Source organism: Lynx rufus, unplaced genomic scaffold (assembly GCF_022079265.1).
Source record: "Lynx rufus isolate CCGP_SWC_20201006 ecotype Redwood Valley unplaced genomic scaffold, mLynRuf1.p SCAF_4, whole genome shotgun sequence".
NCBI lineage: Eukaryota > Metazoa > Chordata > Mammalia > Carnivora > Felidae > Lynx > Lynx rufus.
The window spans coordinates 11,171,931-11,192,645 of record NW_025814856.1 but is presented as its reverse complement, the minus strand read 5'-3'; the positions used below and the strand labels follow the sequence as shown (position 1 = coordinate 11,192,645).

The 20,715-nt window shown below is 48.1% G+C and overlaps 1 protein-coding gene across 3 annotated transcripts; it reads right to left on the bottom strand.

Moving 5' to 3' along the window:
• Positions 1-395: 395 nt before the first annotated feature.
• On the bottom strand, positions 396-19,344 carry LOC124524536 (cytochrome P450 4F3). Of its 3 annotated transcripts, none has more exons than XM_047096846.1 (13): positions 19,240-19,344; positions 18,682-18,874; positions 16,601-16,745; positions 13,680-13,733; positions 13,459-13,586; positions 11,479-11,600; positions 10,470-10,740; positions 9,276-9,342; positions 8,957-9,086; positions 1,554-1,687; positions 1,393-1,457; positions 1,125-1,207; positions 396-733 (listed from the first exon to the last, which is right to left on the bottom strand). In XM_047096846.1, the coding sequence occupies exons 2-13, from the start codon at positions 18,871-18,873 to the stop codon at positions 556-558; spliced, it is 1,569 nt and encodes a 522-aa protein (XP_046952802.1). In that variant the 5' UTR covers position 18,874; positions 19,240-19,344; the 3' UTR covers positions 396-555. The 3 variants fall into 3 exon arrangements, with proteins under 3 accessions (XP_046952802.1, XP_046952801.1, XP_046952803.1); XM_047096845.1 differs by lacking the exon at positions 16,601-16,745 and adding an exon at positions 14,843-14,987; XM_047096847.1 differs by lacking the exons at positions 13,680-13,733; positions 16,601-16,745 and adding an exon at positions 14,843-14,987.
• Between the last annotated feature and the right edge of the window lie 1,371 nt (positions 19,345-20,715).

The following is a 20,715-nucleotide window of genomic DNA, read 5'->3' as shown; positions in this document are numbered from 1 at the left end:
TTTGTCAAAATCCACCAAATACACAACACCAAGATAATAATGATGTGTCAATGTAGGTCCCTCCTTTGGAACAAATGTAGCACTCTGATGTGAGATATGATGTGTGTGTAAGGAGCAGGGGGTATATGGAGGGAGGGCTGGCAGGCAGTCTGGAGACCCCTTACCAGTTGTTGAATTTAGAGACTATTGGGAAAATTTACAGTTTTAGTATGCTTTTCTTTGCTTTATTCTCTATCTGTTCACTGGAGATCTGGAGTGACCATAGATTTGATTTTGGGAGAACCCGCAATCAGCATGGGCGCGTGCCTGTGGTCAGCTGGAAAGGCTGTCAAGGTCTTGCGCTCACACACCCACCACCCCACCCCCACCCCTACTCCCACCCCTCCACCCCACCCCCACCCCTCCACCCCTCCACCCCTCCCTGCGTTCCCGCAGGTCCCGAGCGCCCCCTGCTGGCTGGCAGTGGCGCCCCGGCAGAGGAGACCTAGTCCTGGGAATCCGCCAGGGGGCGTGTGTAGGGTCGGGGTGGATCCCAAGCCAGGAGGAGCTGGCGGGTCACTGGGGGCCCGCGCTCAGCGGCTCCACCCGCAGCCAAAGCCCGCCCTCGGCGCGCAGGATGAGCTCCGGCTTCCTGCGCGGCTCCTCCTTGTCGGGCAGGACCCGAAAGCGCAGCAGCGTGAGCGCCAGGACCACCTTTATCTCGGTCAGGGCGAACGTCTGCCCGATGCAGTTCCTGCGGGCGGCAGTGGGCACTCACTCGCCAGGGACCCCAGCAGGTCCCGTCGCGCCCCGAACCTGGCCCGGGACCGCCAGCCCCGCCCGCAGGGATACCGGAGGGGACTAACCGTGCCCGGGACCCCCATACGGGGGTCCCTGAGCTTGGCTCAGATCCCAGCCCTGAACTCCCAGACAGAGGGAAGGGACTCTGAGCACACCGCGGAGCCCTCTTTGGACCCAGTAAACCCCCACTGCCCAGGACTTTACCCCCAACCTCTGGAGGAGGGGAGAGAAGGAGAACCATCCTCAACACCCCCTTTCCCGCCCCCACAGCCACGTCTGGGATCTCAGGCCCAGACCCCTGCCCTCACCACCTCATCCCCACCTCAGATGCCCGCTGCGCTCACCTGGGTCCCGCGGAGAAGGGAATAAAAGCCAGGGAAGACCTTTCCTTGATGTTTTGTGGGTCAAAGCGGAAAGGATTGTATACCTGGGGGCGGAGAGAGGCGGGACTGTTGGATGGGGTTTCCCAGGACAGCCGGCTTTGGAGACACAGGTGTGCGTTTCATGGAGGGAGTGACTTGCCAGGTCAGAACCCTGAGCCCTCCCTTAGGCCCCGCTAGGGAAGTGGCCAAGCATGAGGGTGGGTGGAGGGGAGGGAGGGGGAGGCAGCACCTCAGGGTCTGGCCACACGGATGGATTGTGGTGGGTCCCGAAAATACTAACGAGGCAGATAACACCTGTGGGAGGGGAGGGGCCCGTCAGGAAGGGTTTCACCCTGCCTGATGGGCCCCTCTTCCTGCCCACGAGGCTCCTCCCCCTGGTGTTGTGGGCACCTTTGGGGATAACCCGGCCATCTGGGAGCACGACGTCCTGGGTACAGCAGCGGGAGACGACTGTGACCGGGGGGTGCAACCGCAGACTCTCCTTGATGCACATGGTCAGGAAAGGCAACTGGGCCAGGTCGTCCCTAAGGACCCCTCCCCACCCCCGCCCCGCAACAGTTATCCAGGGAGCAAAAACAGAGACCCTTACCCCCCACCCCCACCCCAGTTCTCTACTGCCCCATGAGATCATCTCTCCCTATAACGAAATAAATTCCAGATGGATCAAATATCTCCAAACCCATTAAGTTGTGCGCCTTAAAGATGTACAGCTTTTTAATGTGTCCATCACACCTCGATAAAGTGGTATTTGGAAAAGAAGGGCAGTATCACAGAAATAGGAGAGGAAATTTAGCTGGGTATTTTTAGAAGGTTTTCTGTCCAAAGCACAACACCCAAAATCCAACCACAAAAAGGTTTACGATTTTGCATAAAAATTAAATATTGTTTACTGCAAGAGAGCAAAATCAAAAGGCAATGAGTAGGAAACAAAAGAAACAGATCCAATGTTTTATTTCTCATGGTACTAGAGATCCTAGCTAATGCAATTAGACAAGAAAAAAAGAGAGTAAGGCAATCTGAAATGTGGGGGTAAGTGTGTCATTGTTGGCAGATAGTGATTCTATGCTTAGAAAACACAAGAGAATACACCAGAAACCTTTTATAAACATTGAAGATCCAGTAAGGGGGTGTGGGGGTGAATTCTTTTTCTTTAATCCCCTTCAATTTGTGTGGTGATGTAAATTTTAATGATATAGTTAACTGGCTCAAAACTGGAAAATTATAAAACACCATTCTTACGACTCAACTCACTCATTTCCCATCCTCACAGTTTGCCTAGGTTCTTTTTTTTTTTAATGTATTCTTCCAGAGCTACTTTTTTGCATTAAAAAAATTATACAGTAGCATACTATATACTATACACACTGCTCTTTATCTTTTTCAGGCAACAGTACAGCAATCTCTTCTTGTATATTTCCTGGCACTTTTGTCAAAAATAAGGGCTTCCTTATTATGGAGCTATAAAATAATTTCCCACAGTTTTCTCTAAAGCGTTTAAGGCACTTTTATTTTTTATTTTAAATTTGATTCCATCCTGGGGCACCTGCGTGGCTCAGTAGGTTAAGCATCCAACTTTGGCTCAGGTCATGATCTCATGGTTTGTAGTTTGAGCCCCACACCAGGCTCTGTGCTGACAACTCAGAGCCTGGAGCCTGCTTCAGATTCTGTGTCTCCCTCTCCTCTCTGCTTCTCCCCCACTCGTGCTCTCTCTTTCTCTCTCTCTCTCAAAAATAAATAAACATTAAAAATTTTTAAATATTTGATTCCATCCTGATGTTGTCATGTTACAATACATGAGAAGCAGGTTGAGTTAAGTTTTTTCTGGATAGCTCCCCAGTTGTTCCAAAAGCTTTTATTGAAAACATGTTTTTGGATACAAGACTCCATACTTAGTATTTACTATGTTCACTGGCACAAAATGTATATGCAAATGAAAAAATTGTTTTTCTATGTTGAAATAACAACTAATTAGAAAAAATAAAAGAAAAAGAAGAAAAAGAAGAAGAAGAAGAAGAAGAAGAAGATATAAATACCTGGATTAAACTTAGATATGAAATCTCTATATTCCAAATGAATTTATAAACTTCTCTCAATCCCAATAGAAGATATGATTCACCATAGCAATGAAAGTATCTTAGGGTTGTGGTGCCTGGGTGGCTCAGTCATTTAAGTGTCCATCTTTGGCTGAGGTCATGATCTCAGTCCTCGTGAGTTCAAGTCCCACATCAGGCTCTCTGCTGTCAGCACAGAGCTCACTTCAGATCCTCTGCCTCCCCCTCCCCCACTAGAGCATGCACTTGCTCTCTCTCTCTCTCTCTCAAAAATAAACATTAAAAAATATATCTTAGGGTTAATTTAACCAAAAATGTATAAGATCTCTAAGAAAAATTTTGGACTTTATTAAAAGACTAAACAGTATTTCAGTATCCAAAAATGGGGTATTTCTTCCACATTCTAGAATGGTATGCATTCATATTATGAAGTAATCTGTTTTCCACAAGTCAATCATATATTCAAGTCAACCTATAGAATATGTTCAATTCAAATGAAAATCTACCTGGTAGTTTTAAGAACTTGATAAACTTAATCCAAAACGTTTCCAAAAGAATAGAAGATCATGAAGTGCTAGGTCATTTTAAAAATGAAATATTAAAGAGGCACCTGGGTGGCTTGGTCAGTTAAATGGCCAATTTCAGCTCAGGTCATGATCTCACGGTTTATGAGTTCAAGCCCCACATCAGGCTCTGTGCTGACAGTTTAGAGCCTGGATCCTGCTTCAGATTTTGTGTCTCCCTCTCTGTCCCTTCCCTGCTCTCTCTCTATCTCTCTCAAAAATAAATAACCATTAAAGAAAAAATATTTAGTGAAATATTAAAGAAAAGGAACTCACTCTACCAGGTATTAAGACTTATTACAGGGGCACCTGGGTGGCTCAGTCGGTTAAGCAGCCGACCTCGGCTCAGGTCATGATCTCACGGTCCGTGAGTTTGAGCCCCGCATCGGGCTCTGTGCTGGCAGCTCAGAGCCTGGAGCCTGTTTCAGATTCTGTGTCTCCCTCTCTCTGACCCTCCCCCATTCATGCTCTGTCTCTCTCTGTCTCAAAAATAAATAAACATTAAAAAAATTTTTAAAGAAAAAAAGACTTATTACAAAGATGCAGTGATAAAACAAACAAACACACAAACAAACAAAAAACAGTGTGGCATTGCTGCAAAAATAGGAAAATAGACCCATGGAACAGGAGAGACAAGTAAGCGAAGCCCTAACATCTGGTAAGAAAAGCCCACAAAACCCTAGCATAAGGCTAGACAGTATGACTGTAAAAGAAAATTTGGACAAATCTGTCTCCATAACAATTAACTAGAAGTGCCCCTCAAAAGTCAAAAGGCAATCTTTAAATGAGTTATTGTAAGTAAATATGAAAAAAAGAGAAAAACTCAAAGAGAAAAATAAAGATGAGTACTAATCACATAACAAGAAATACAAATGGCTTATCAATGTATGCAGAAGAATGATCAGAATAAACATTTTATTTTTATTTATTTTTTTAGAGGGGAGGCAGGGGACAGTGTGGAAGAGTGGCAAAGGGGGAGAGAGGGAGAGGGGGGGAGAGAGAGAGAGAGAGAGGGAGAGAGAGAGAGAGAGAGAGAGAGAGAGAGAGAGAGAGAGAGAATCTCAAGCAGGCTCCACATTCAGCACAGAGCTCAGTGCGGGTCTCAGTCCCATGACCCTGGGATCATGACCTGAGCTGAAATCAAGAGTCAGACATTCAACTGACTGAGCCACCCAGGCACCCCTGAATAGACATTTTTTTAAAGAGACACACAAATTATGAATAAGTACATGAAAAGATGCTCAAAATCATTAATTATCAGGGAAATCCAAGTCAAAACCACAAGGAAAAATCACCTCACACCTCACAGCTGTTAGCACGGCTATTACCAAAAAGACAAGAAATAACAAATGCTGATGAGGATGTGGAGAAAAAGGAACCCTGGGCACTGTTGGTGGGATTTTAAATTCATGCAGCCACTGTGGAAAATAGTACGAAGTTTCCTCAAAAAAATTAAAAACTACAACTATCATGCTATCCAGCAATCTCACTTCTGGGTAGTTATCCAAAGAAGATGAAAGCACTAACTCAAAAAGATATACGTAAACTTACGTTCATTGCAACATTATTTATAATAGCCAAGGCTATGAAAAACAGCTGCGTCCATCAATAGGTGAATGGATAAAGAAAATGTGATATATACATGCAGTGGAATATTACTCAGCCATAAAAATACATCTTGCCATTTGAGACAACATGGAGGGATCTTAAGGGCGTTGTGCTAAGTGAAATAAGTCAGAAAGAGAAAGACAAGCACTGTATGATCTAACTTATGTGTAGAATCTGAAGAAACGAACAAACAACAACAAAAACAGGCTCCTAGATACAGAGAATAGGTTGGTTGTTGTGAGGGGTGGGGGTGGGGGTGTAGGTAAGCAAATGGGTGAAGGATAACTTTCAGTTATAAAATAATTAAGTCATAGGGATGTAATGTACAGCATTACATAGTTACTGTATTTTAGTTAATAATACTGTATTGGCTATAGTTGACTATAATTAATAATATTGTGGTTAATACTGCTGTATTGTATATTTGGAAGTCGCTAAGAGAGTAGATCTTAAAAGTTCTCATCACAAGAAAAAAAATTCTATAATTATGTATGGTGAAAAATGTCAGCAAACTAATTGTGGTGATCATTTTGTAATATATACAAATATCAACTCACTTTTTGTACACCTGAAACTAATATGATGTATATAAATGATACCTCAGTATTTAAAATGTTGGGAGTAGCCCCCAAAATGTGCAAAAGATGTTCAACCCCTTATTTAAATAAATATTCATTAAAAGAGGAAATATGAAAAATTGGCAAAGATTTAAAATTCAATACAATAATTCTATAGGTATGGGAAAGGTGGTAACATCAAATTCAGCTGATAGGAACAGATCTGAAATAGCTATTAAGATGACAAAAACTGAAACTGTCTTTGACTCAGCAATTGTCCTTCCGGAAATTTGCAGTGGAGAGACATTTACATGTGTAAGTGCGGCCCAGTGTTCACAGATGCTGACTTATTGTTTGTTTTAGTAAAAAAGTAGAAACAATCCAAATATCCATCAATGGGAGATGTTAAGAGAAATTATAGTACAGCCATATGTTAGAATATCACACAGCAATCAAAACAGGAGGAAGTAGGGGGCACCTGGGTGGTTCAGTTGGTTGAGCATCCAACTCTTGATTTCAGCTCAGGTCATGATCCTAAGCTTGTGGGATCAAGCACTGGGCTCTGTGCTGAGCATGGAGCCTGCTTGAGATTCTCTCTCTCACCCTCTTCCTTACTCCTCTTTCCTGCTTGCATGCTCTCTCTCACACAAATAAAAAATTGTTTTTAATTTTTAAAGGAGGAATATGGGGGACACCTAAGTGGCTCAGTCAGTTAAGCCTCCAACTCTTGGTCTCAGCTCAGGGCATGATCTCACAATTCATGGGTCAAAGTCCCACATTGGGCTCTGCATGGGCAGTGGGCATTGGCTCTGCATTGGGCTCTGCTTGGGATTCTTTCTCTGCCCCTCCTCTGCTTGCACTTTCCATCTCTATCACTGAATGAATGAATGGATGAATGCGGGGAATATGGTTCACAAGTCCTATCACACACTGTAGGATGAAAGGAAAATCAAAACAGAGACTCTGGAAAGCAATTCAGCAATGTCTACTCTAATTGAGAATACTAACATAAGGGTCCTTAACAAAGGGGCGAACCAAGTAAACCACTGAAAGCTTTGCAGCACACAGAGAGAAGGAGCTATAAGACACACTTTTGAGTGAATGGAACAAGTTACAAACAGTATGTATATGGAAATGCAAAATGTGTTAATGGACAAAAAGATTATATAGATGATAGATGATAGATAGGTGATAGATAGGTGATATAGGTGATAGATAGATGATGGATAATAGATGATAGATAGATGATAGATAGATAGATAGATAGATAGATAATGGATGATAGATAGATGATAGATAGATGATAGATAGATGATATAGATGATAGATGGATGATACATAGGTAGATGATAGATAGTTATTGATAGATAATAGATAGATAGATAGATAGATAATTATGGAAAGAGACATAGCAAATCAATGAGTCTAAAAGTTTAAAAACCCCTCAGGAGACAGAAAGGGGATTAAGTTGGCAGGGGAGGATGTTAATGATAACCATAGTCTCCTTTGTAACGTCTCAGAACAAGAAGAACTTGTTCTCATCATTGCTTTTGTAATTCAAAACTATTTTTCAAAAACTCATATTCTGGGAAAAGGAAGAGATCTCAAGGATATGTTGTTAATGTGTAGACCTTAATTCCCACTTGGAAGGGGAGAGGAGATAGTTTTCATATAAATGTGGGTATAAAGAGAGATGTCTTCTGGAAGGATACACAGAAAATCACTGACAAGTGTTCCTCCTAGGGCAAGGATTTTTTTAAAAGTTCATTTCTACTCTAAACTCTGTTTTGTATAGTCTTTTTTTTTTACCAAGTGTATAATTTTGTTTGAAGTCTTGTTGAAAAAGCTTAAAAATATTTCCCTACCTCACAGGACTGCTGTGCTGAGCGAAGGCTTGGAGTGGAAAATATTACGTAAAAAATGCCTGTCCAGTCCAATGCCTCTTCAACATCCCCCAGACCCTGGCCTGTCCCAGGCCTCAGAATCATTTTCCTGGTCCCCATGCAACAGCTTGTCCTCTCCAGTATGTTTCCCACACTAGCCCTAGAAAGATCTTCCTGGGGGTGCCTGGGTGGTTCAGTTTGTTGAGTGTCCGACTCTTGATTGAATCTCAGGTCATGATCTCAAGGTTCAAGTGATGGAGTCCTATGTCGTCCTCTCCAGTAAGCATGGAGCCTACTTAAGTCTCTCTCTCTCTCTCTCTCTCTCTCTCTCTCTCTCTCTCTCTCCCTGTCTCCCTCCTTCCCTCTCTCTTCTCCCTCTCCCTCTTCCATTCCTCCCCTCCTCTTCCCTTTTGTCCACCCTGTCCTCTTGAATTAACTGCACCCCAACTGTACCCAAACACCTACTGATCATCACTCAGGGTCTCAGCTGAGACACTCTCTCTACTCTTATCCTTGCCTCTCTTACTCTCCATCCTATCCCTGCCCAGGGGGTGGACCCAGGGTGTCCTGATCTGAGTCTATTCCCCCAGCAGGCTGGAGCTCCAGGACACAGAATGGGCTGGTAGAATTGGAGATGGCACACAACTGGGGACAGAAAGGCAGTGCAGCAGTGTTCTCTGAATGGGGACAGGATGAATGAAGGTGTTCCTGGACAAGAATTGAATGATTTCAATCCCTAGGTGTCCCCCATGAATCCTAGGCTGAACAGTATTGAAGGAGTTAGGAGGCAAGAGACAAGCAAAAACTCAGGGAGTGAAGATATTTGGGGGGCAGAGAGAGTGTGATTTAGGAGAGAAAAGTAAGGGAGTGGAGTGGAAGTTCACTTACAGAATATGTGCTAAGTGGTATCATCTGCCTTCATAATTGTCAATAATTCTCTTAGCAGTCCAGATCTTTCTGTCACTTTCCCCTGCTCTCCAGGCTAGGTACCAGACCCCGGCCTCTGGATTCTGCTCCTAGTCTCTCTAAGCAATAATGACACAATCAACAAAAAGTTCTTTCCCCTTCCCCAGCAGGGGAGCAGAGCCAATGAGAGGGGTTCCAGAACAGGACATGAGGACCTGCACTCACCATTCAATCTCTTTAGGCTCACGGTCCCTCAGGAGCTCTTGCACCTCCTGCCGACAGCGCTCCTGATACTCTGGGTGCTTCGCAAGGTTGTACAGGACCCAGGAGAGACCACTGGCCGTGGTGTCATGGCCTGAGAGGCAGCCAGACAGGCTTGGGTCTCTGGGCTTGTTCAGCACCAGAGGGCGGACAGCGCCCTTCGTTAGGGCCCTCAGGGAGGATGGGGAAGATGGGGTGGGATGGGGTGGTCCAGGACCCACCTGCCAAGTCCCTGGGATTGGACAGACTCCTACCCCCTGCACTCCCACACTGGGATGCTTACCCCCAAACATGAAGGTGTCAGCTTCAGCTCGGATATCCTCATCTGACAATTGTTTTCCATCTTTGTCCTGGAGAGAGTATAAGACCACTCCACCCCACCCGCCCGCACACACAGCAAATCATATCCACTCTGAGAGCTCATAAGCCTAACTTGAGATAATCTCTGAAGCTCCATAATCCATCCAGAAACTATTACCAGAGGCCCCACCCCACAGGCCTTCTCCTCCGTGGCCTCTTTGCCTCCTGTTTTGTCCCTGGTGAGAGGGATCAGTGATCCATGAATATCTTCATGTTTCTACATGGTGAGGACTTACTGGAAAGAAGTTATTGGCCACCTGGATTACAGGAGACTGAATGACAACTTCCCTTGGAAGTTGGAAATGAGCATTGCTCTGGAGCCATTTGCTCTCATTCTTGGATAGTAAATCCAGAGATTCCTTATCTCCCCTGGTGATAAGCCAACAGAACCTGTAGACTTTGCCTTCTTGGTGAAGACAATTGGTTTACACTCCAAAACACTTTTCTCTACTTCTCTCTCTCTTTCTCACACACACAGAAGGAGAAGGAGAAGGAGAAGAAAGAGAAAGAAGGAGAAAGAAAAGGAGGAGGGGGGAAGGGAGGAGGAGGGGGAAGGGGAGGGGAGGAAGACAAGACATAGGCAGAGGAGGAGGAGAAGAAGAAGAAGGGGCAGATGTATCAGCAGTCCTATATAAGTTCCAAGATTCATAATGTAGAGGTACCTCTCCTATGATGGAAGCTTGGTTGGTTGCATGTACAGATAAAAGCATCATGTAGCTCTCAGAAGAATTTTAGAATGAGGAACCATGGCTACAATTCTATGGCCACCCTTATTTCCGTGAGTAACAAATGGGCTTCTCTGGATTCTAATATACAAATAAATAAATACACACGCGCACACACACACGCACACACACACACACACACACACACACACGCACGACTACCTTATTAAGTAGAGTAAAATCTCAGGCCCTTCACAGTTGCAGACTTAGCAGTCCTCTGCAGGTTACATTCCATAAAGTCATCCCTAAAACATATCCCTAATCCATCCCTCCTTTCCTCAAACACCACCCATGACTCCCCAGTGCCCTCTGGATCAAGTCTAAGTCTTCAATTTGAAATATGAAATCAAGGTCCTTTCTACCTCTTGAATCCAGATCCCAGAGAAACCCACCTTGGTCAGCAGGAGCACATCAATGAAGTCCAAAGTCTTGGCCTTAGCCTTGGCCTTGAGGAAGTCATCAACACCGTCATCGGGGAGAGTGCGGCGCCGTTCCTGGATGACAGCATCTGTGAAGTTGTGCACCAGGCGGCAGGCTCTGCGGAAGCGTTGCCCATCTGGAGTGAGGTAGTACAGGAAGTCCATGTGCATGAAGATCTGCTGGTGCCGTTTTGCCACAAGGGCACTGAGCTCTAAGATGGCAGCAATATATTCACTAGGCTTCCTGCAGGATGAGGGCATGAAAGAAAGTAACAACTTAGCTCACCTGAAGGCTGAGAAAATGCCTGCTACCAGCAGCTGGGAGATATAGCCCATCAGAAAACTGAGTATCCAGGAACAGATGGCCCCACAGATACATGGTGGGGATGATCCAGGACACGTGACTCTCCAGACTTTCTTCTCTCCCTGATTCCCATTTCTGTGAGCTGCCTCCATGAACCCAGAACCCAGCTGACACATTATGCTTCTCTCCTCTCTCTCCATACAGCTCAGACTTCATCTTCTCCCACTTGGTCAATGGACCCAATCCCCTCTCTAATCTTGCATCCAATTTCACACCATCCATTGTCTACACATCAGTTGGTCTTCTCCAGACCCGGATGTCCAAGAACAGCTTTGCCCATGACCCTCACCTGCTCAAACCTCAGATAAAGTTCATACCCTTTTGCCTGGATTTTGAATGTCCTTAAGATATAGCTCCTGCCAACCCTTCCAATCTCATTCCCAAGGTGGCTCTTTACTGTGGCACATGCTTCACTCATCCTAGTCCCTTGGCCTTTGTCAAACATTTCTGCTTACCTGAAAGGATCACTCTTTCTCTTTCCCTTCCTTGTCCTTCTTTGTCCAACTCTGATCCATCTCCTCCAGGAAGTCCCATCTGATTGCCCTGGTCATCCCTCCCCTCCCCATCTACTCCCTTGGGTCTACAGTTCATGTTCCCAGGTCCTGAGCAAGCACTCACTCCTGGCAATTGCTGTCAAAACTGAAGACACATTTCTGCAGACTGTCCAGGGTCATGAGGCTGATGTGCTCAAACATGTCCAGACGGGTGCTGCCCTCTGAGACCAGGCGCTTCCACTTGGCCTGGGCAGAGAAGGAGGCAGAGCTGGGGCTGGCACCTGCCTCCTCTGAACCCCTCTCCAACACCAACCACCAAGAGGGGATCCACCAGACCCAGGCTCCTCGTCCTCCACCCCAGGCACCCATCCCCAGGGAGGACCAGGCTTGGGTGGGAGTACAAACTCTTACTATTAAGATCCCATGGCTGAGAGTCAGAAGACCTGAGTTCAAATCCTGACTCTGCCTCCTACACCCCTGTGTGCCCTTGGTCAACTCACTGCTGCCTTCTGGACTCCACCTGTCAAAGCTTCAGTAACAGTTAATATGACTTGCTCTGTTGTCAGACAAACCAGGTTGGAATCCCAGCTCCACTCATTAGCTCACTTGCTAGCTGTGTGAATGTAGGCAAGCTCCCTAACTTCTCTGAACCTATTTTCATCACCTGTAATGAGGTAATAATAATCATCTTTACCTCATATGGTTGTGAAAATCAAATTAGACAATATATGTCATGGAATGTGCACATAGATTCTGGTGTATAGTAAGTTTCTGAGAAATGTTAGCTTTCATCATCTTAATTGTCATAAATTAAGAAAAATTCCCCTATGTTGAAAGAGGCGATTCATGGGCCCTGAGCACCCCTCCACCTTTTTGCTGGGTATGCCCAAAAAAGGCAAGGGTCTGATATTCTTTACTTAGGCATTTCTCAGAGTTGCATTTTCAGCAAACACACTTAAGGAATAAGGTAATATTTCCCACACACAAATGTCAGGCTTGCTTTTAATTACCAGACGTCATAGAGTCCCTGAACCTGGTATGCCTCTCCTGTAATGCAACATACTGCATAAGCATTGAAGCCCACCTATGTTATCCTCACAGGATTTGGTGACTTAGAGAAAGAATGCAAACCAAGAAGTACGTGTGCTTGCTGTGCTATGAGTAATAAATTGTTCTTTGTCTCTGACACAGGAGTCTCGTGTCTTCTGGCACAATCCACAAAACCATAACAATCTCACTCCTTAGCTTGCAAGTGTGAAAATAATCCCAGGCCCTTCACAAAACCCCACCTCCAATTCTTCACTTCCTTATATCCACACCTTTTCAATGTGATTTTTCAGCAACTCCCATTAAAAGGTGGATGCTTTTTCACCACCTTTTGATTCTATAATGGCCTTTTGACTTGCTTTGGCCAGTCGACCATAGCAAAAATGACAAGGTGATCATCTTAAACCTAGATCTCAAGAGGCATTGAAGCCTTCTCTCAGTCTCCTGGAACCCTGCCTCAGCCATGGGAACAAGCCTGAGATGCCTTCTGGAGGGAGAGAATCACATTAAAGAAAGTTCAGTTGTCCAAGCTGAGACCGCCCTAGATCAGCCTGCAGCCAGCCACTCCTCGAACGTGTAAGAGGGCTGAGCCCAGATCTGCAAAGTACATACCTGACCCAGAGCTGATCACAGGCACATGTGATCCCATCCATGTCCAGAAGACCAACTGACTCACAGACAGGTTAGCAATAATAAACCCTTATTGCTTTAGACCAATGAGTTTGGAAGTGGTTCGTTAATTCAGCATAACTACTATGCAACCTTCATGGATAACCAAGTGGGTCTCAGGTTCGAAGGCTTCTTTGTAAGGGAAACATTGAAATTAACACCTTCTGAGCACCTGCTATGTGCCAGGGACAGGAATACATTACATTATCTTGACTACCCTGCATAGTGGGGACCATTATTCCCATTATATAGCTGAGAAAATTGAGGCTCAGAGAGGAAGAGCAATGGCCCCAAAGCTGTCTAGGAGAGCCAGAATTCCAGACAAGATATCTCAGAGCCTCCATCGCCCCCAAGACTTCAGCTGGGACCCTGGGTTCAAAAGACTCACATGCATGACATTTACACTGTCATTGAAAATCTTCACATAGTGCTTCAGGATGTTGAAGTGGAAGGCAGGTGTCAGCATGTGGCGATGGCTGCTCCATTTGTCACCAGCACTCAGCAGGAGCCCATCCCCTAGTAGAGGCAGCCGCAAGAAGTGGGCAAAGGCACTGCTTCCCCCTGGGTCCCCAAGGTTGTCTCCAGTCCCCTTCACCCACAGTTACTCACCCAGCCAGGGCTTCAAGAAGCTGTAGAAGACCGCGTCCTTGGGTGCAATGGCAGCTGACACAAATGAGGACCATCAGGGGTCATGGGGAGGGGGAGGGGAGGGGTTTGGGTTGGGGGAGTGGAGGGCCCAGACAGGGGAACTCATACTCCCTCCAAGACCAGCTTAGCAGGAATGGGGACAAGAGCGGAGGAAACAGAGTGGGGAGGTGAGGGGGCACCATACCAGGCTGCAGCACAGAGCAGAGCAAAGGCAGAGCCCATGGACACACCCTTATGTACTTAGATGCTCCCTAAAATGTGGCACAACACATGTTGTGCCAGTCCAACATGTTCGAAACACCTGAGCACAAATCAGCACTCCACAAAATGCCTTTACAGGGACCTAGGACATCGCATCTGTCCCAGAACTCTCTGACATCTCCTGACATGGCCCCAACACATGTTAACATGCCCTGGCATGAAACAACATGTATAACACACACTGACCTGATGCAGCATCCTCTGACATGGACCCAGAGACAATCTGACACGACCTCAGTCTGTCTCACAGATGGTCCCAGGCAGGACTTAAATACGGTCCCACTAATGTCCCAGGCATGGACCAGGTATGACCCAGCCATATCCTAAGACCTGCCCTGGACAAGGCTCACATAAGGCCTCAGCATTTCTCAGAAGGACTCAAGGTTCCAGACCTCAGACAAACTCCAAACATGGTCCAGACACGACCCACAGGAGAACCAGACAATCTCAAATAGCATCCCAGACAAAAAAAAACAAAACAAAACAAAAACAAAAACAAAAAAAAAAAAAACCAGACACACTCCCCACATGCCTTGAATATCCTTGGCCACAGGTGAGCCCCAGACATGACTAAGGCCATCTTCATGGTTACCATGTACCATATGCCAGGTATAACCAGGTATAAAGTATATCGGCCGTAACCAGAACACAGGTGGAAACATAAACGTGACCAGACCTGGCCATACAGCAGACATTGCACAATCACACCCTAGGTGTGAGCAGACGTGACCAGAGATCTGGCATGTGGGGTCCAGGCAAGACAGAGGCAGTGGCATCCCCACAGCTGCATCTGGGTCACCCACCACGCTGTCGGCAGCACAGAGACTTCAGCAGTGAGCAAGCCGTGGCCGTGGGGTGTCTACCTGGAGCAAAGAGCACAGGCTTGATGCAGGTGGGGTGGAAGATTCGGATGACTGCATGCCAGGGACCCACCCACCAGCAGCACACATCCCCATAGGTGCTCGCCAGGTTTTGTGTGTACAGAAGACCTTCCTCTGAGCTCTGAATCTGAAGAGAAACAAAAAGGACCCCATTCACAGTCTTTCTAGATGGCCAGATGGAAGGACCCTGCAGAACAAAGACCCGGACCTGAGCCCTGTGCATCCTTTCCAGCAGCTCAGTCTCCTCCTGGAATCCTTCCCCAGACCCTTGGTACAACAATTGGGGCTCTTTGGTTACAGGAACAAAAAGGGTCTTTCCCCCATTTGGATCCCAAACACCACATTCACCTGGCTTCTCCTCTCTCCTCATTTTCCATATAAGAAAACTGAGACTCTGAATGATGAAGTCATTTGCCCCCAGTCTCCCAGATGGTAAGTGGCCTGCCAGAGATCTGAGCCCAAGTCCATCAGAATTCCAGGACCTGAGTTCTTAGCCATCAAACTGCTTTGAGCCCCAAAACAATAGCTCTGAGAACCTACACTTGCCAAGACTGGGTAATCAGAGCCACAGTGATTAAATGAGAAACTGACCCTGGGATGCAGCCCAAGAAAATTAAAGAGAGTTTTGCAACTTTTCCCCTGGAACTGTTGGGAATAAGCTCACTTTCCCATGGGGGTTGAGTTTCTTTACCAGAATGAAAGTGAAGCCATCACAGAGGAAAACAGAACCCGAAACAATGAAGACAGATTCTTGATGATGTTATTTGAGACCTGGATCCAGCCATGCCTGAAGACAATGCTCCCTGGACTTCACTGTAAATAGATTTCCTTTCTTTGATTAGACCACATAGGGTTGAGTTTTCACCTCTCACAACTGAAAAACACCTTGGCAGCCAGAGAGAGCTGGGTGCCTTCCCAGAGTCGAGTCACCCAGAATTTGGGCGTTAAAGCTAAGGTTTCTGTTGGATGCTGCTTATTCCCCTGCTCAGCCTGGCCTGTCTGGAAGTAGAAGAAACAGAAGCAAGTGAAGGGAGCTAGGCTGGGGTAGAGTCCCATCAAGGAGATTCCTGGGCCCTCAAGCAGAAGAGCAATGAACTTGGAGCAGACAAGATTGTAGAATAGGGTGGAAGGAACCAACCCACCAGAGGTGGGTGTCACAGAAAAAGCAGCGCAGGTACTCTGCCAACACTTGTTGCTCTGGGGATGGGGATGGGTGGGACTGAGGCCAGGCCTGGCAGGGGACCTCAGATGCTATTGATGTCCATCGCACCACTCTGCCCTCTGCTTTAAAAAAATTTCTGCTTGTCATTGTATACCCAGTTCCAATAATTCCTCCTCTAGGAAGTCTTCCGGCCTGCCCCAGCAGAGGCCTTGATTCGTCTGTGGGATGACACAGCCATGTCCCTCTGGCCAATTCCTTACCTCACCAGGTCAAGGACCTCTCTGTCAACCCATCTCCTCAAGATTGAGGGTTCCTCCAGGACTGAGCCTTGGATTGAGGGCTCTTGGGGTCCCAGTGGTGCCCAGGACACCAGGGTTGGGGTGGGGGATTGGACAGCAGTGGAAGAAGGAGACAGTGAGATGGGGATTGACAAACACAAGAAGGGAAGAGGAAGATGGCTGAGAGAGAAGGGGGAAGTGAGGCCAGTGACCTGCTGGTGTTGCGTGAAGCTTCGAGAAAGAGGGGTTGACAGCCGTGGGTTGTGTCACAGCCCATCACCACAAGCTCTGCATGAGTACCTGAGGCATTGGTGATAGTCCGGATCATGTCAGGGTGGCACAAAGTGATAAGGGGCATGGTGGGGCCCAGCCACGTCACAAACCCCTTCGAGTAGGCGGCCACCAGCTGAATTAAGACCCTCAAGCCCTGCTCTGTGGGGTGGACCTACAAGCAAGACAGAGGCCATCACCTCCACAGAACGAGCCACGGCAAGTTCCCCTGCAACCTCTGCAGTGGTCAGTGTGTCCATACTCTGCATAGATGGAGGGGATCTCTGTTTCTTCCTGCTCCTTCCCTTGGGGGCAGAGGGATCCCGGAAGACTCTCCATGTCCCAAGGGTCCCTCCCAGGACACAGGGAGAAGACATGCTCCCTGCCCCCAGAGAGGCCGACCTTGGCGTGAGAAGTCAGATCTTTCTTCTCTGGGAGTCGTTCCAATCTCAGGGAGGCGCCCACAGGAACAGCAGGGTGGCCTCTTGTTTTATACTGGGGCTCGTTCCCCTGTCCTGTCATGTCCTGGCTAGTCCACACCCCCCCCACTGCTCCCCAGAGGGTGAAGGTATGCAGACCTTCCAGCTCTGACAGACCCCAGGACACAGGTGTGAGCTCTGTCATCAGTCAGGAGGGCAGCTCCCACCTACGTCCTCTTCTGCCCGCCAGCTTTCATGGTGTATCCTGTCTGTCTGTCTGTCTACCTGTCTATCTACCTCTACCTATGAACTTATGGACTATCTATGAACCTATCCCCTGAACCTACGGACTCCCCCATCAGCCATGCCTTTTACAAATGAAGAAACCCAGGCCGCGTCCCCCAAAAGGAGAAGGAGGGGGCCTTGCCTCCCAGTGAGGCATCCTCTCCAGTCCCACGGGAAGCCCCATCCTGGCCTGACAAATACTTCCAGGTGCTCCTGACAGGTGAATACAAGTCATCTTCACTTTTGTGACTGTTCCCTGCTCCCTATGAACGCTGAGGCATTTGAGGAGATTGGCCCAGAGAGGGAGAGTGACTCAGCTGAGGTCACAGCAAGAGGGACTGGAGGAGAGAAGAGTGACCAAGACCAGCCTGCATGGCCAAGCCCTGGAACAGGGAGTGGAAACGGCAACTTTATAACATTCCTGCTGCCCCCAGGGTTTGGTAAGAACATTCCCAGACACAGCATCTCAGGCAAACTTCACAATGAGCTTGGAATGCCCTCATTCCAAACTTGGCCATAATGATCAGTAAAATAGCATGAAGTCCTTCCGCCAGCTGTGGTCCTCATGCTGGGCAGTTAAGGAGAGCTGTGCTCCTCCCTCAGCCTGTCTGGGGATGGGAAGAGCTAGCCGCTCATCCATTTGACCTTGAACATGGCAGGTAATGGCAAGCTCACCTCCTATGTCATCAAACACTTACCTGAGTGCCTACTGTATGCCAGCTCCTGGGCTGGACAATGTAGTATCTGATCCCCAGAGCAACTATCCAGGTAAAGAGGTGGAAAATAAGTAACTGGACAATTAATTCTTTAAGTATGAGCAGACCCAAGTCAAAGGTCCTTGCAGGTGAGGAGTCAAAGAAAACTTCTGTAAGGGGAAGTGAGTGGTTAACTTTATTCAGGTTGGGCAATGGGCCTATTGGGACATCTCAGCAGGGAAGTGTAGACTGAGAGGAAGCTTTCCTGGGGAGGGGAGTGGGTGGAGAGCTAGACCCCTGTGAGTAGAGGTGGGGAGGTCATAGTTAATTCCTGTAGGTAAGTGAGAAGACACAAGGGAATGGGCCAGGTAGGGAGCAGACCCTGGACAGCGCCCCTGAGAAGGTCTCTGGGGTAGCCATGGACACTGGGAATGCCAAGGGACCCTGCTCTGTGCAGCCCGCCCTGGGAGCCCTTCACAGGGACATTAATGTGGGGAAGAGAGGCAGAAAATGAATCCCAAACAGGCTAGGGGTGCGAAGATGAAGATGTGGAAATGGCCTGGGATGAATGAGTGATTAAAGAACGGCTCCCTAACCTTCCTCATTCTCTGCTGTCCCAGACCCCAGGCACCCACCCCAGGTCCCCGTTCCCCACCCCTGGGAAAGTGCATCCACCCTGATGCCCCAGGCCCGTCCTGCCACCCACACTCACCAGTCCGAGGTGACCCCAAAACCAGTTCCGCTTCGGGGGCTGTGGGAAACACCGGAGGCGGCAACAAGTGTCATAGAAGCTGTAGCTCCAGGCCAGAACGCGGGCCAAGAGCCAGGAGGACCCCACCAGCAGCAGGAGCAGCCATGGGGAGGCTGCCACCTGCCCGAGTCCCAGCCAGGACAGGCTCAGCATCCTGGAGGCAGAGGGGACAGATTTTCCTGAGGCCGAGGAAATGGGCCCAAGGGTGAGCTCTCTGGACTCTTCAGGAACAGAGGGAGAGCCCCTCCCTCACACTGGGATGGGAGGGGCAGGGACAGAGAGGGGTAGGCATGGTGAGTGGTCAGCACTGGGCAAGTGGTGATTCAGAGAGGGGAGGAGGACCTAGACAATTCTACAGAGAGAGGCAGAGTGAGTGAGAGGGAGAAAAAGAAAGACAGAGACACAGAGAGATAGCTAACCACCCACCAGTAGCCACTCTGCTACCAGAGGCTCTCTGAAGTCACCCCACCCTTGGGCAGCATCCTTTGCTACCCAGGATCAAGACCCCCAGCCAAGTACCTTCAGACCACACAAGCTTATCCACACAGCCTCCTCTCCCCTCCTCTTGGAAAGTCTTTGTCCCTGGCGCCTGACCTAGGGGACACTGGCAGTGGCCAGGCTAAACCAGCCAATCCCTGCCTGCCTGCTTACCTCCTCCCCATCTGGCAGTGGCCCAACTAGTAGGTGGGGGAGGGGGACTTCCGTGTTATAAAGAGAGTATGGGATTGGATCGTCAGAACTCAGCATCCCCCACATGGGGGTGGGGGATCCGTTGACAGATGGGCAAAGGTGATTTCCTGGCCCCCAAATAACAGCCACCCCTGCCCTTTCAAGGCCACAGGACACAGCAGGGAAAAGCTTGAATGTGAGAGTTCAGGTGCCATGGGGGCAGGGTCCATCCAAGCCTAGTCCCAAAACATCTCTGGGGCTCCTCTCCACGTATGAGGCAGGTCAGAGGCATGCACCATTTCCCAACGCAGAATCAGGAAGCCTCGGGCCTCCGGACTGCACAGCCTGGCAGGAGTTCAAGCCCTGCCTCCAAGCAGCCTAGGGCCTGGGCTGACACAGGACCGCTGGGGACAGGAACAAAGAAGCCCTTCTGGCTGGGGGTTACTTGCATCAGACTCAGGGGGTAAAGGGCCCAGTGGAAAGAAGGCACCTGGAGGTGAGCGGGTAAGGCTGCAGGAGGCCAGGAGAGGAAGAAGGGCCCAGACAGAGCGGGGAGACCCTGCACTCAGTTCTGCCCGCTCCTGGCTGTGACCTTGGGCTGTGCCGGCCCTCTCTAGGCTCAGTCTTGCCATCTGGGAAATGGGATGTCAGATGAGGGCCTGAGAGGGGGACAGAAGACGGTTCCACAGGAAGGTAGGAAAGATAAGGGACCCCCAAAAGATAAGTTGCCAAGAAAGAGCTCATGACTAGTGTGTGTGCTGCTCTGTGCCAGCGTTCCAGGTAAAGTAAACCTACTGTTTGCGGAAGACTGTCTGTTAAGTGCGCCTACTATGTACTGGGTACCACAAAAAGTGTGCCTACAGTGTGTTGGGAACGCTACATGAAGTGTGCCTACCACGAGCCAGGTACATCATATAAAGTACACCCACTGTGTGCCCCTTCTGTTTCACACAAATCCTGTCAACCGTATCTCAGGTGTTGACCTAAAGCATGCCTACATGTGCTGGGGACCCTCTACAAGGCATGCCTACTAAGTGCTAGGTGCTCTCCATAAAGCACACCTACTGTGTGTTGGGTGTTCCATGAAAAGTATACCTACTGTGTGCCCGGTGCCCTCTTAGAGCTCTCCTACTGTGTGGCAGGTGCTTAACATAAAATAAGCATATTCTGTGCAAAGTACTTTACATAAAACATGCCTACTGTGTGCGATGTACTCTTTGCTGTGTACTCTGCAAAAACCTTGACTACTGTGTGGCAGGTGCTCGACATTAAGCATGCCCACTGAGTGCCAGGTACTGTGCATAAAAAGCTCCTTCTGTGTGCCAG